Here is a 17,696-nt window from a genome sequence, read left to right as displayed (position 1 = left end):
AATACAGAACAATTCCGTGTACATGTAAATATGAAGACATAACATTGTATGTTTCAACTGAATTTTGACACCTCTTCAAGGCTTTGTACATACACAGAGATAACTTAGTTATTATATTATGACTTTTTGAAGATAACAGCACGTTTAACGAGAACATGCTTTGCCTATCATAATAAATGTGTGGTATAGATTTTGTTCTTAAATCATGAAAATAGTGGCAACATAACATAAAGTGGACTTCATCCTCTGTTTCTTTTTACACAGCGGACAGAGTTCACCTTTCTAGCAGCTGTATTGGGAACTGTGTACAGCACCAGTCAAAATTTTGTCAATGCATATCTCACATATCTGTTGATATTTAACAAGATACAAGGTTCAACAGTGGGAAGTGTCTTAAATTTTCCATAGAAACTACACCTATCACTTGTACGTATATGTTCTTCTCACTGCTGGGAGGAGAGAGAGAGATGGAAAGAGTGAGAGAGAGAGGGAGACGGACAGACAGACAGACAGTGAGAGAGAGAGAGAGAGAGGCGCGAGGGGTGGGGGCATCTTTATTATGCAAAGTAAAAAGTAGGACTTGGTAGTGCAAAGCCATTTCTCATACCATCTCCTGGGGCAAAGTGACGGCTGAAAACAAAGCTCCTCCGCTGCCTACAGCGCACTGAGGGGACTCTCACATCCAACCCTCCAGCTCACCCCACAGTCAAACAGAGTTCAGTTTCAGTTTCTCAAGAAGGTGTTTGGACAAATCCATATATGCTACACCACATCTGCTAGGCAGATGCCTGACCAGCAGCATAACCCAACGCGCTTAGGCGTTGAGTCATGCATATATATTTATTCACCGATCAGAGTGGATTTCAGCTACAACAAACAGATTTGTTACATGTTATGATGTTTTAGTTTATTTCTCAAATCAGCACAGAGAGGGAGGGGCATGGGAGATTGGCTTATGACCCTTGTTTGAATTGGTAGGTGTGGTGTGTGTGGATCAGAGTTAACAGCGGTCCTGGGACCCTGCTGCTCAGTGTAGACAATATCAACAGACCAGATTCCTTCCCCATGTCTTGCAGCCAGAAACAGATTCTCTCGACTCATGACAGCCTGTCAGTGAAGCCAGAGCAGGAGTGGTCAGGCTAAAAAAACCTATCCAATCACGTGCCTGTATTTCAAGTGGGACTGCAGGGATTTTTTGCCACCTCTTTGCGGGACTTAAAATGGACTTCTTATCATGACATTGCATAACGTTTGATTAGCAAAATCAATGATACCACTAATAAGTACACATGAAGTAGTACATGCATTTCAAATTCATGCAGAGATAATATATGTTATAAAATTTTTTTTTATCTCACTCAGGATGGCCACTCCTCTCCCTGTTTTTCCCCTACACAGTAACCCCACCTGACGTCCTGCAGGTGTCTGAAAGGCCCAGCCTGCAGCTTCCATCATTAGAAATGTGGTTTTCTCTGTCCACTTCCACCTCTTTAATGTGAGAACCTTCCACTTGTAACATCATAATGATGTCATCAGCACTTAAACATTCTACATTGTTGTCTCTTTTGTCGTTCACATGGAGAGAGTTAAGAAACAGGAAAAAAAAATCAGCAATTACCTTCCCGTCGTCCATGACCAGAATTTTGTCGCAGGACAGGACAGTGTTAAGGCGATGAGCAATGATCAGCATGGTGCAATCCCAGAACGCCTCTTTCAGCGTGGCCTGCACCAGGGCATCCGTCTCTGTGTCAATGGCTGCTGTGGCTTCGTCCAGCATCAACACCTGCACACAATGATGTTCTCTCGTTCAGGTGGAAGGCAGCAGAATGGTTTGGATGCTCATCTGCCAATACAATGTCCATGAAGGTCTGGGTTTGAATCTCGCCCTTTCTCCCAAGTTTGACTAGAGAATCAAACTGAGTATCTAGTCATTTGAATGAGATGATAAACCAAGGTCCTGTGTGCAGCATGCACTTGATGCACTGAAAAAGAACCCATGGCAACACAAGTGTTGTCCTCTGGCAAAAGTCCGTAGAATCTGTATGCATGCACTCAAGGCCTGACTCAGTGCATTAGGTTAAGCTTTCTGGTCAGTATGTCAGTGAAGGGCTGTCACCTCACTGAGACAAGACAGAGCTTACAGGTCAGGATGTCAGTGAAGGGCTGTCACCTCACTGAGACAAGACAGAGCTTACAGGTCAGGATGTCAGTGAAGGGCTGTCACCTCACTGAGACAAGACAGAGCTTACAGGTCAGGATGTCAGTGAAGGGCTGTCACCTCACTGAGACAAGACAGAGCTTACAGGTCAGTAATTCAGTGAAGGGCTGTCACCTCACTGAGACAAGACAGAGCTTTCTGGTCAGTAATTCAGTGAAGGGCTGTCACCTCACTGAGACAAGACAGAGCTTACAGGTCAGGATGTCAGTGAAGGGCTGTCACCTCACTGAGACAAGACAGAGCTTTCTGGTCAGTAATTCAGTGAAGGGCTGTCACCTCACTGAGACAAGACAGAGCTTTCTGGTCAGTATGTCAGTGAAGGGCTGTCACCTCACTGAGACAAGACAGAGCTTTCTGGTCAGTATGTCAGTGAAGGGCTGTCACCTCACTGAGACAAGACAGAGCTTACAGGTCAGGATGTCAGTGAAGGGCTGTCACCTCACTGAGACAAGACGGAGCTTTCTGGTCAGTATGTCAGTGAAGGGCTGTCACCTCACTGAGACAAGACAGAGCTTACAGGTCAGGATGTCAGTGAAGGGCTGTCACCTCACTGAGACAAGACAGAGCTTCCAGGCCAGAATGTCAGTCCCCATTCTATATCTGGACTTCTTCCTCAAGGGACAGCAAAATTGATGTATGACAGTCAGTCTTGTCCGACTACGACCATCAGAACAGCAGAGGAAGCAACTGCTGTCCCATATACCTGGGCTAGAATTTGATTATATATAGTGGAGAGTGTCTTGATCAAGTCACATCCCTATTCTCTCAGCCAAGACAGTTTTAGGACAATCGGCATTTGGATGGTTCCCAAAGACCAACTAGCTCCAGAGGCTGCAGCACTAAGAGCCAGTGCAATCTTGCCTCCTAATTTGAGAGTCACAGTCCTTCACAAAAAACTAAGCTGTAAATGACTTCTTTATTGCAATGGAGAAGCCATTGATCATATGTCAATCTGTGATAAGCTGAATGTTGGGTGGCAATGACACCATTGGTGAGGACACAAAATCATTGACACCATTGGTAAGGACACAAAATGAATGACACCATTGGTAAGGACACAAAATGAATGACACCACTGGTAAGGTCACAAAATCAGTGACACCACTGGTGAGGACACAAAATCAGTGACACCACTGGTGAGGACACAAAATGAATGACACCACTGGTAAGGACACAAAATCAATGACACCATTGGTAAAGACACAAAATGAATGACACCACTGGTAAAGACACAAAATCAATGACACCACTGGTAAGGACACAAGATGAATGACACCATTGGTAAGGACACAAAATCAATGACACCACTGGTAAGGACACAAGATGAATGACACCATTGGTAAGGACACAAAATCAATGACACCACTGGTAAAGACACAAAATGAATGACACCACTGGTAAGGACACAAAATGAATGACACCATTGGTGAGGACACAAGATGAATGACACCACTGGTAAAGACACAAGATGAATGACACCACTGGTAAAGACACAAAATCAATGACACCACTGGTAAAGACACAAAATCAATGACACCATTGGTAAAGACACAAGATGAATGACACCACTGGTAAAGACACAAAATGAATGACACCATTGGTAAAGACACAAGATGAATGACACCACTGGTAAAGACACAAAATGAATGACACCACTGGTAAAGACACAAAATCAATGACATCACTGGTAAGTTCACAAAATGAATGACACCACTGGTAAAGACACAAAATGAATGACACCACTGGTAAAGACACAAAATCAATGACATCACTGGTGAGGACACAAAATGACTGACACCACTGGTGAGGACACAAAATGAATGACACCACTGGTGAGGACACAAAATGAATGAATGACACCACTGGTGAGGACACAAAATGAATGACACCACTGGTGAGGACACAAAATGACTGACACCACTGGTGAGGACACAAAATGAATGACACCACTGGTGAGGACACAAAATGAATGACACCACTGGTGAGGACACAAAATGAATGAATGACACCACTGGTGAGGACACAAAATGAATGACATCACTGGTGAGGACACAAAATCAATGACACCACTGGTGAGGACACAAAATGAATGAATGACACCACTGGTGAGGACACAAAATGAATGACACCACTGGTGAGGACACAAAATCAATGACACCATTGGTAAAGACACAAAATGAATGACACCACTGGTAAAGACACAAAATGAATGACACCACTGGTGAGGACTTAAAATGAATGACACCACTGGTGAGGACACAGAATGAATGACACCACTGGTGAGGACACAAAATGAATGACACCACTGGTAAAGACACAAAATCAATGACACCACTGGTAAAGACACAGAATGAATGACACCACTGGTGAGGACACAGAATGAATGACACCACTGGTAAGGACACAAAATGAATGACACCACTGGTAAAGACACAGAATGAATGACACCACTGGTAAAGACACAGAATGAATGACACCACTGGTGAGGACACAGAATGAATGACACCACTGGTGAGGACACAGAATGAATGACACCACTGGTGAGGACACAGAATGAATGACACCACTGGTGAGGACACAAAATGAATGACACCACTGGTAAAGACACAAAATGAATGACACCACTGGTAAAGACACAAAATGAATGACACCACTGGTAAAGACACAAAATGAATGACACCACTGGTGAGGACACAAAATCAATGACACCACTGGTAAAGACACAAAATCAATGACATCACTGGTAAGGACACAAAATGAATGACACCACTGGTGAGGACACAAAATGAATGACACCACTGGTGAGGACACAAAATGAATGACACCACTGGTAAAGACACAAAATGAATGACACCACTGGTAAGGACACAAAATGAATGACACCACTGGTAAAGACACAGAATGAATGACACCACTGGTGAGGACACAAAATGAATGACACCACTGGTGAGGACACAAAATGAATGACACCACTGGTAAAGACACAGAATGAATGACACCACTGGTGAGGACATAAAATGAATGACACCATTGGTAAAGACACAAAATCAGTGACACCACTGGTGAGGACACAAAATGAATGACACCACTGGTGAGGACACAAAATGAATGAATGACACCACTGGTAAAGACACAAGATGACTGACACCACTGGTGAGGACACAAGATGACTGACACCACTGGTGAGGAAACAAAATCAATGACACCACTGGTAAAGACACAAAATGAATGAATGACACCACTAGTGAGGAAACAAAATCAATGACACCACTGGTGAGGAAACAAAATGAATGACACCACTGGTGAGGAAACAAAATGTAGGAAGTGCACTTCCCATTCAGGCCACACTGACCCCATTTCCCCAAGGTCCAGCAGTCAATGGGTTACCGTAAAGTTCGGTCTATTGAGCGCACTGGTATATAAGCCGCACCCACTAAATTTTGGAAAAAATTGAACTTTATACATACATAAGCCGCACCGGTTTATAAGCCGCACTTATTTCCGGTACCGGAACACATACTGATACTAAGAAAAGCTATTGATACTGTAGGTTATGAAAGAAACACAAGCGGGAACAACACAAAGAAAAGCAAGTGAAAATACTGCTAGTGCCACAAAAAAATAATAAATAAACACAACGAAAATAAGATCCATAATTTAGGGATAGTTACATTTATTCAACGTCATCCTGCTCACTGAATCCACTAAAATCTTCGTCATGAGTGTCCGAGTTGAAGAGAACCAGCACAGCTTCCTCCTCCATCTTGTCACTGACTTAGCCTCGCTTTCACTTCATGAAGGTGGAGGTCACTGCTGGTTCGTCTCTTGCACTGTCGTCTGCTAGGTCGATTGCCTTCAATTTGAAGGCTGCATCATAGGCATAATGTCGCGTTTTCGGCATGATGAGGGTGTACGCTTGAGCAGAGTAGAACTGAATGCTGATCTGAAGGCTTTAATGTGTGCGGATTTGATTTATAAAACGTGAACAGTTAGCACACTATCCTGAAGCTCATCCAAAAATTCATGGACAGAAATCATGATTTTGGTGAGTTGAAGGGCAGATAAGAATAGACGAGAACGTGACACTCCCGGGATCGTTAAAATCCGCAAATAAGCCGCATCACTGTATAAGCTGCAGAGGTTGAAGCTGGGGTAAAAAGTCGCGGCTTATAGACCGAACTTTACGGTAATTAAGTTTTGTCTACCTTGTAAGCAGGGTTCTTGTCTTTCAAGTAAATATCACAGTACAATGTTGGCATTGCCTTAACTAACTATACACAAAGTAAACACAAAGAAACAAAAAAAAAAGGATGAAGTACAAGAAAATTGCAAAACAACACACACACACATACACACACATACACACACACACACATTCACTCACTCACACACACATGCATGCACGCACACACATACACACGTGCACCACAGAGCAAGCAATTCGCATTAACAAATGGGCATGAAGCAATTTTGAAAACATTTAACAGGCAAATTAAATAATCTTACATTATTACATGCTGGCAAACACTGGCTTATAATTCATTGTTCACTGCCCCATCATCACCTTGCTGTGTCGGAGCAGGGCTCGGGCCATGCACAGCAGCTGCCTCTCTCCGACGGAGAAGTTCTCTCCATTCTCCACCACCGGAGCCTCCAGCTTCTGCTCCAGACCAGCAATCTGATCACATGACACCAGGGGTGCAGGTAAGAACAGGTAAGTCCAGGTAAGTAAAGGGTAGGTAAGTACAAGCATCATCATACCAGGTTTATCAATCTCATCACATGGCACCAGGAATACAGGTAATAACAGGTAAGTATTACAGGTATGTACAAGCATCATCAAACCAGGTTTATCAATCTCATCACATGGCACCAGGAATACAGGTAATAACAGGTAAGTATTACAGGTATGTACAAGCATCATCAAACCAGGTTTATCAATCTCATCACATGACAACAGGGGTACAAGTAAGAACAGGTAAGTCCAGAGAAGTATGTACAGGTCAGTACAGGTATCAACATACCAGTGTTAATCAATCTGATCACATGACACCAGGGGTGCAGGTAAAATTGGGTAACCTTCTGATCACTGGACACCAGGGGTACAGGAAAGTACAGTTAAGTCTAGGTAAATATGTACAGGTAAGTTCAGGCCTCGTCATACCAGTGGTAATCAATTTGATCACTTGACACCAGGGGTACAGGTCAATATGTACAGGAAATATATGGATTTGTCTGAATGCAGTGACACCAACTCCTTGATGCAACATGAACCTCTGCCATACTCAATCCTTGATGAACCTCTGTGTGAGGGTGAATTGAAGCCCCACATACAAAATTCTTCATGTGACACTTCTCCAAGGCCAAAGGTGAAACTGAAACTCTGTCATACCGACTCCTTGACGTGACATAAACCATTGTGAGGGTGACTAAATACCCAACATACCGACTCCTTGATGTGACATAAACCATTGTGAGGGTGACTAAATACCCAACATACCGACTCCTTGATGTGACACTTCTCCAGGGCCAGCCACAGCTGGTGGTCGTCATGCTGGTGGAGGGGGTCCAGGTTGTAGCGGACAGTGCCCACGAAAAGCACCGGGTCCTGGGGGATGATGGACAGCTTGGACCTCAGGTCCTCCAGGCCCATGCTGCCCACGTCCAGGTCATCAATCCTGATGCTTCCCCCAGACAGCTCCACCAGGCGGAACAATGCCACGCCCAGCGAGGACTTGCCTGGAATGAGAGTGGTGGTGAGTTTTGTCGTGTTCAAGATGCCATCCCTTGTCAAGTGCTTGAAGAAATAATCAGGAAATTTGCTCGGAACATTTTGAGCCACATCAGCAAACGTACATTTTATCTACAAGGCATACAAACACCTGGGCCTACCTGCAACATGGTGTAAATGCTACACTTAAGCTGATTGGTCCACTCAATGCTGTTTCAATGTATACATGCACGTGATTAGCTGGTCATAATCACGTGAGACCAAGGTTAGTAGTAACTGCCCTAGCCTCGTGATTGATAGGTCTAGAGCGTCTGGATAATGTTACAACACGAAAGCATGTGACCATGCTATGTAGTCGAAAATGAACTCATTGGAACAAATTTGACATTGGCGCAATATCAGAACAAACTGTGATTCAGCATAACAAAATATGGCAAAATCGTAGCAGTTGGCATCTTTGAATATTTAAGGAAGAATGAAAATGGTGAGTTTTATAATGTGGTGGTGGAACAGGGCCACACCCAGTAACAACTTGCCTGAAATGAGAGTGATGACTTTCACCTGATTTACCTTTTTGTTCTTAACCCTTGCTTTGAATTGTATGTGTGAGGGAGGGAGGTGGAGGATACCAAGGGGGGGTGGGGGGGGGGTGCATGAATGGATGACTGAATGAATGGATGGATGGATCAATCAACAGATGGACTGATTTATTGACTGACTGATTTGTTGATTAATCAATCTTAATTTTCAAACAGTACATATATCAGCACAAAGGGAGACACACATTTCTGCCATTGTTCTCACACACACACACACACACACACACACACGCACACGCACACGCATACACACACACACACACATATATGTGTTTTTTTTAGAGCAAACTGATGGGAGAGGAATAGGAAAAGTAGTAATTACATGAGGCATAGGTGGGGAGTGGGTTTTCACCTAAAATCACACATGTGGATAGACAAACAAAAGAACAAATGAACATAAACACATCTTACACACACACACACACACACACACACACACACACACACACACAACACACACATACACACAACACACACACACACACACACAACACACACACACACACACACACACACACACACACAACACACACACAAGAGAAAACCCACCACACAGACAGCCCCCTTTCATACCTGATCCTGTTCTTCCCACAATGCCAATCTTCTCTTGTGGATTGACCTTGAAAGAGACGCCCTTGAGGACCAAGGGCAGGTTAGGACGGTAGCGCATCTGGACATTCCGGAACACCATCCCTCCGCTGTTTGGCCAATCTTTCTTTGGTCGCTTCCCAGGGACAATGCTGGCTGCTTCTGATTCTATTGTCTGTTAACAGATAATTATAATAATGATAATAACAATAATAGTAATTAGTATTCATATAGCACTTAATCTTGTGCAGAGACAAATCAAAGTGCTTTCAAACCAGTCATTCACACACATGCATAACTAAACTTGATTAACTGAAGACAAAGAAGAGGCAGGGGAAGGCGGGTTTTAAGGCCAGATAAAGAGGGTACTTACTTACTTACTTGCTAACTTACTTACTTGCTTGCTAACTTACTCACTCACTTGCTTGCTTGCTAACTTAACTTGCTTACTTGCTAACTTACTGACTTACTTGTTTGCTTGCTAACTTACGTACTCACTTGCTTGAGTGCTAACTTACTTACTTAATTGCTTACTTGCTAACTTACTGACTTACTCACTTGCTTGCTAACTTACTCACTTAGTCACTTGCTTGCTTGCTAACTTACTGACTTGCTTGCTTGCTAACTGGCTTGCTTGCTTGCTTGCTAACTTACTCGCTTGCTTGCTTGCTAACTTGCTTGCTTGCTAACTTACTCGCTTGCTTGCTTGCTAACTTGCTTGCTTGCTAACTTACTCGCTTGCTTGCTTCCTTACTGTCCACTATGCCCTCTGGCATGTACAAATGATTACAGCACATGATTATTGCCTGTGTTTCCTGAGTTTGATCCCCGTCACACCTGGTGGGTAAAGGTGGAGATCTTTCCCATCTCCCTGGCCAACTTAAGTGCACACCTACTGGTGTCTGAATCCCCTCTGTGTGTATATGCAAGCAGAAGATCAAATACGTACGCTAAATATCCTGTAATCCATGTCAGCGTTCTGTGGGTTATGGAAACAAGAACATACCCAGTATGCACACCCCCTAAAATGGAGTATGGCTGCCTACATGGCGGAGTAAATAAACAAAACTGTCATGCACATAAAATGTTACATGTCTGTATGAGTGTGTGTGTACATGACTGAAACCTAATTGAATGAATGATGAGCGCCCAACAATGGCAGCCGTCAGTCGGCTATACGCAGGTATGCAGCCTTTTATGTAAATCACTCATGTTTGAAGAGTGCTTAGAGCTTGGTCTCTGACCAAGGATAGGCGCTATATTGGTACTCATATTTTTTTTAAAAGTTCAAAATGATGAATGAAGACTGCAACACACACACACACACACACACACACACACACACACACACACACACACACACACACACCGTCACACTACCTGAAGTACATGCACAGCTGACCCCTTACCTTGGAGTAATCCACAACTCTCTGAACCGAAGTGAACCGGGCCTCCGTCTCAGTCGCTAACCGCACCGTGAACTGGAACAACCCTGTCATCTGAAACGGAACACACTGGAGACATCAGCACTTGTCTATTACACTTACTCACATGCAAGGAAAGATCCTGGCAGACGAAAAAGGACACTACAGAAAGATCTTGGACATCCACTTCACAGATCATGTGACATATGAAGAGGTCTGCAGCATGATCCAACAAGCAACAGGACCTGACAATGATCTCTTCACAGCCATCAAGAAGTGGAAAATGAAGTGGTACAGACATGTTTCTCGTTCAACAGGACTTGCAAAGACCTTCTTGCAAGGGACAGTCAGAAGAAGCCACAGACGAGGAAGACAGAGAAAGAGTATCAGGAAGACAATGTCCAAGAATGGACAGGAATGAACGTGACAGAATCCCAGAGAGCAGGGGCAGAGGACAGAGACAGGTGGAGGACAGTGGGGTGGTGTCATCTTCACCGGCGCCTCAGGGAAATCAGCAGAAGTCAAGGGATAGGTAACAGGTAAGTTACTTATTGCCCGTGGGGCCCTTTGTCATGTGGGGCAGCAAAGAGGTGGCCCATCACACACAGTAGTTATCATTTCTTCTGTTGCATTTGAGAACATATTCCTGTTTCCTTTTAGAGTTTCCTGTGGCAGTGTTTCTTTTTGTCACCTAATTCTATTTACAGTGGAAAGACATAAAACTGAAGATTTATGCTGCTACTATCACAAACACAAACACATAAACACACACATGCGCGCGCGCACACACACACACACACATACAACACACACACACACACACACACTCTCACACCGCAAGTACATGCACCACACACAAACACACATCAATCCGCCTCCACCCACCCACACAAAACTCTGCAGCCCGACTCATCCTCAGAAAGAAAAGATCTGACACAACATCTAGACTTGTCGTTTCTCTCATTCTCTCTCGCCTTGACTACTGTAACTCCCTATTGTCTGGTTTGCCTGCTTCATCCATTCAGTCCCTTCAGAGCATACAAACGCTGCTGCCCGACTCGTCCTCCTCAGAAAGAAAATATCTAAGCACATCACTCCTCTTTTGCAACATCTCCACTGGCTCCCTATCTCACACAGAATAAAGTAAAAGATCAGCACTCTATGTTATAAATGTATTCACAAATCTGCCCCTTCCTATCTCTGTGGCTGCCTTCAACTCTACACTCCATCTCGCTCTCTACGATCGGCTTCGGATCCACTCTGTTTACGCATACCCAGATTCAAACACTCAACTGTTGGCCGCCGGACTTTCCCTGTCTCTGGACCTTGCAGATGGAATGAACTTCCTCCTTCTCTTCGTCAGGTCTCCGCACTCAGCTCTTTCAAGTCTGGTCTGAAAACCCACCTCTTCCCAAAATAGCCTCCCCTCCCTGCCTCTTCCATGTCTTCAGTTTTTTTTCTCCAGTTTTAGAGTTATGCATGCGTGTGAATGACTGGTGCGAAAGTGCTTTGATTTGTCTCTGCACAAGATTCAGTGCTATATAAATACCATTATTATTATTATTATCATTATTATTACACACACACACACACACACAACACACAAACTCACATCAATCCACCTTCACCCACACACCCACACCGCACACACACACCACAAGTGCACACACCGCAGGTACACATGCCACACACATACACACATCAATCTTCAAGTATTAAGTTCATCTTCTGAAGTGCTCTGTGTGTGTGTGTGTGTGTCTGTGTGCACGTGTGTGTGTGTGGCCGTGTCTGTGTGTGTGTGGCCGTGTCTGTGTGTCTGTGTGTGTGTGTGTGTGCACTGACAACAATGCAATGGCCCCTGCTCATATTGAAATAAACTAGAATCACATGCCGAGTTAAAAGAGAAAAAAAGCACACAAAAACACACATATCAATCCACCTCCACCCCCACACCGCACACAAAATCACATCAATCCACACCTCCATACTCACCCACACACCCACATGGCTACCTCGCACCCACCTGTATAGCAGACGACAGCGCCAGACCGGCCATGGCAGCCGTGATGTGCTCATTGGTCAAGATGATGATAAGGGAGGTAACCCCCGTGATGGCCACACACAGCAGGTCAAGACGCAGTGCCAGCCAGCGATTGGAGATGAAGAACATGACGAAGGGGACTGTGTTCTTGTTCAGCATGTTGCAGAATCTGCATGCATCAAATAACAAAATACCTACAGAGTCTGTACACATCAAAAGTGAAGTAATTAAACAAATGCCTAAATCTGTACACATAAAACAGTGAAATTTCTACAGAGTCTGTACACATCAAACAATGAAATTAAACTCAGAAAATGTGCACTTCAGACAACAAAATACATACAGTGTCTGTGTATATCAAGCAATTTAAAAAATGCAGAATCGGCACACATAAAACAACGAAATACATACAGAATACGTACACATCAAACAATGAAACAACACACAGAATCTGCACGCATCAAACAATGAAAGACATAGTCTGTGTATATAAAGTAATCAAACAAATGCAAAATCAACACATGTCAAACAATGAAATACATACAGAGTCTGTACACACCAAACAATCAGATGAAATGAAGTCTGTGTATATAAAGTAATCAAACAAATGCAGAATCGGCACATATAACAATGAAATACACACATTCTGTATACATAAGCAATGAAATACATACAAAATCTGTATACATTTGATTAGATCTGTACACATAAAACAATGAAATACATACAGAGCAGGGAATACATAAACAATGAAATACATAAAGAATATGTATACATTAAGCAATAAAATGTACACCAGATCTGTACACATAAAATAATGAAATACATACAGAGTCCGTGTACACAAACAATGAAATAAATGCAGAATCTATGAACATAAACAATAAAATGAGTGCAGAATCTGAATACAAAAAACGTTGAAATACACACAGGGTCTACACATGAAACAATAAAACAATACAGAAGCTGTACACATAAAACAGTAAAAGAAATGCAGGATCTGTACAAACACACAATGAAATGACTTCAACATCATGGAAATACAACTGAAGGACAAAACAAACACACACACAAACTCACACGAAGAATCCAAACTGACTTGCTGATAAGCTGGTCTTAACCGGGACACAAAAAACACAACACACACACACACACACACACACACACACACACATATACACAAAACCAAAAACTGACTTGCTGAGGAACACACACACACACACACACACACACACACACAAACAAACAAACAATCCCAACAGACTTGCTGAGGAACACACACAACACACATACAACCAACCTAAACCCAAACACCCCAAAAGCTCACTTGCTGAGGAACTGATCCGCCTTGCAGTAGGCGTGGATGGTGGTGATGCCTTGCACGCTGGCCGTGATGTGGCTGACTAGTGGCGCCCTCGTCACCATGTCCTGTCGCTTCATGTCACGGATGGTGCCCGTGAAGACGCGGAAAATGACCGTGAAGGCCACCACCAGGGGGAGCAGGGCCAGCAGGAACCAGGGGGCCACGAAGGAGATGAGGCCCAGCGAGAAGAGGATGTGCAGGATGTTGGCAATGAACACCTCAAAGGTCATCGGCAGCCGCACGTCCACTGGGGGAACAACAGCGAAGGGGGCGTCACGTTTTAATTAATTACATTTAATTTGGTTCGGTTTTTTTCATTGTTTGTTTGTTTTGTTTTTTTACCCTTTATTGATGTGTCTATAAACCTTTAATTTACAGTTTTCATGACAAATATATATGGTTCTGATTCTGATTCTGGTTGTGGATCGAAAGCACACACACAGTTTCACCTCCCGACCCCCAACAAAACACAGGAAACAAAACAAAAAAATGAAGGAAACTGATTTCAGCACTTTTTTTCCATTAAATCAGCAATCCCTGCAAAATGAAGGAAACTGATTTCAAAACGTTTTTCTTTAAATCAGCCATCCCTGCAGCATGAAGGAATTAATTTCAAAACAATCAGCCAGCACCAAAATCAGTGAAACAGAGTTACTATCTCCATAAACAAACTAAACAGATATATATATATATATATATATATATATATATATATATATATATATATATATATATATATATATATGTGTGTGTGTGTGTGTGTGTGTGTGTGTGTGTGTGTGTGTGTGTAATGAAAAAAAATTTTTTAAAGCCCACCCCATCCCACCAAAATGATTGCAAGAGACATTCTTTTTTTCTTAAATCAGCCACCATCCAAAACGAATGTCGCCTTTGATTCACCAGATGCTGTTACCAAGAATGGAACATGGGACCCACAGAGTGAAACTCCAAATGTCCAACCACTTGACAACAATGCACACTGAGGTCTAACCACTTGACAACCATGCACACTGAGGTCTAATCACTTGGTGACAATGCACACTGAGGTCTAATCACTTGGTGACAATGCACACTGAGGTCTAATCACTTGGTGACAACAATGCACACTGAGGTCTAACCACTTGACAGCAATGCACACTGAGGTCTAATCACTTGACAGCAATGCACACTGAGGTCTAATCACTTGGTGACAACAATGCACACTGAGATCTAACCACTTGACAACAATGCACACTGAAGTCTAACCACTTGACAACAATGCACACTGAGGTCTAACCACTTGGTGACAACAATGCACACTGAGATCTAACCACTTGACAACAATGCACACTGAGGTCTAACCACTTGACAACAATGCACACTGAGGTCTAACCACTTGACAACAATGCACACTGAGGTCTAACCACTTGACAACCATGCACACTGAGGTCTAACCACTTGACAACAATGCACACTGAGGTCTAACCACTTGGTGACAACCATGCACACTGAGGTCTAATCACTTGACAACAATGCACACTGAGGTCTAACCACTTGACAACAATGCACACTGAAGTCTAACCACTTGGTGACAATGCACACTGAGGTCTAATCACTTGGTGACAACAATGCACACTGAAGTCTAATCACTTGGTGACAACAATGCACACTGAGGTCTAACCACTTGGTGACAACCATGCACACTGAGGTCTAATCACTTGGTGACAACAATGCACACTGAGGTCTAATCACTTGGTGACAACCATGCACACTGAGGTCTAACCACTTGGTGACAACAATGCACACTGAGGTCTAATCACTTGGTGACAAACATGCACACTGAGGTCTAACCACTTGACAACAATGCACACTGAAGTCTAACCACTTGACAACAATGCACACTGAGGTCTAACCACTTGGTGACAACCATGCACACTGAGGTCTAACCACTTGGTGACAAACATGCACACTGAGGTCTAACCACTTGACAACAATGCACACTGAAGTCTAACCACTTGACAACAATGCACACTGAGGTCTAATCACTTGGTGACAACAATGCACACTGAGGTCTAATCACTTGACAACAATGCACACTGAGGTCTAATCACTTGACAACAATGCACACTGAGGTCTAATCACTTGGTGACAACAATGCACACTGAGGTCTAACCACTTGACAACAATGCACACTGAGGTCTAACCACTTGACAACAATGCACACTGAGGTCTAATCACTTGGTGACAAACATGCACACTGAGGTCTAATCACTTGACAAAAATGCACACTGAGGTCTAATCACTTGGTGACAAACATGCACACTGAGGTCTAATCACTTGGTGACAACAATGCACACTGAGGTCTAATCACTTGGTGACAAACATGCACACTGAGGTCTAATCACTTGGTGACAACCATGCACACTGAGGTCTAATCACTTGGTGACAACCATGCACACTGAGGTCTAATCACTTGGTGACAACAATGCACACTGAGGTCTAATCACTTGGTGACAACAATGCACACTGAGGTCTAACCACTTGGTGACATGGTGGTGCGTCCATCGAGATCGATGATGACCATCGTTGTCATCCAGCTGGGGGATGGGGGGAGGGTGGTGGTGGGGTGGGGGGGAGGATGCTCTTGAATCTATCTGTGAATGCGCAGATGGCTGAATAGTCCTTGGTGACAACCATGCACATTGAGGTCTAACCACTTGGTGACAACCATGCACATTGAGGTCTAACCACTTGTGACAACCATGCACATTGAGGACTAACCACTTGGTGACAACCATGCACATTGAGGTCTAACCACTTGTGACAACCATGCACATTGAGGTCTAACCACTTGTGACAACCATGCACATTGAGGACTAACCACTTGGTGACAACCATGCACATTGAGGTCTAACCACTTGGTGACAACCATGCACATTGAGGACTAACCACTTGGTGACAACCATGCACATTGAGGTCTAACCACTTGTGACAACCATGCACATTGAGGACTAACCACTTGGTGACAACCATGCACATTGAGGTCTAACCACTTGGTGACAACCATGCACATTGAGGACTAACCACTTGGTGACAACCATGCACATTGAGGTCTAACCACTTGTGACAACCATGCACATTGAGGACTAACCACTTGGTGACAACCATGCACATTGACTTGCACATGTAAAACAGGTACACACAGTTTATTCACAAGCAAACACTCCTCAGTCCCATCTTGCTTCTTTCACATACGTAATCAAGAATCACAAATTTTCATCTAACAGACACAACAGTCAAGTGGTTAAGGCACTGGACATGCAATCTGAGGGTGCTGGTCTCCATCGCATCAACTGTTGGTAAGATTGGTGGAGATTTTTCTGACCCCCTAACCCCAAGGTCAACAACTGTGCAGAACTACAAGTGTGTGAAAACTCTTTGTGTGAAAACACACGCAGAAGATCAAATGCACATGATAAAGATCCTATGTTCCATGTCAACATTCAGTGGGTTATGGGAACAAGAACATACCCGGCATGCACATCCCTGAAAACGGAGAACGGCTGCCAACACAGCAGGGTAAAAACGGTCATGCATTTTAAGTTCCTCATTCTAACAAGTAAACTTGGGAGTTGCAGCCCCCTAACACAGAAAAAGAAGAATAAGACCTTCTTCTTCTTCTTCTGCATTCGTGAGCTGCAACTCCCACGTTCACTCGTATGCACACAAGTGGGCTTTTACATGTATGACCGT

The 17,696-nt window shown here is 43.6% G+C and overlaps 1 protein-coding gene across 1 annotated transcript in view; it reads right to left on the bottom strand.

Annotated features, from left to right (window-relative positions):
• Positions 1-17,696, bottom strand: part of LOC143275645 (ATP-binding cassette sub-family C member 5-like) — a 101,285-nt gene that overhangs the window by 9,153 nt on the left and 74,436 nt on the right. The window contains exons 23-29 of the mRNA XM_076579897.1: positions 13,929-14,211; positions 12,584-12,770; positions 10,546-10,635; positions 9,122-9,311; positions 7,719-7,957; positions 6,783-6,896; positions 1,619-1,783 (exon numbers count right to left, since the gene is read on the bottom strand). Coding sequence (XP_076436012.1) covers positions 1,619-1,783; positions 6,783-6,896; positions 7,719-7,957; positions 9,122-9,311; positions 10,546-10,635; positions 12,584-12,770; positions 13,929-14,211 — 1,268 coding nt within the window. The remainder of the gene's footprint in view (positions 1-1,618; positions 1,784-6,782; positions 6,897-7,718; positions 7,958-9,121; positions 9,312-10,545; positions 10,636-12,583; positions 12,771-13,928; positions 14,212-17,696) is intronic.

Source organism: Babylonia areolata, chromosome 30 (assembly GCF_041734735.1).
Source record: "Babylonia areolata isolate BAREFJ2019XMU chromosome 30, ASM4173473v1, whole genome shotgun sequence".
In the NCBI taxonomy this organism is placed as follows: Eukaryota; Metazoa; Mollusca; class Gastropoda; order Neogastropoda; family Buccinidae; genus Babylonia; species Babylonia areolata.
The sequence above is the reverse complement of the archived record's forward strand: the minus strand, read 5'-3'. Positions and strand labels throughout refer to the sequence as shown.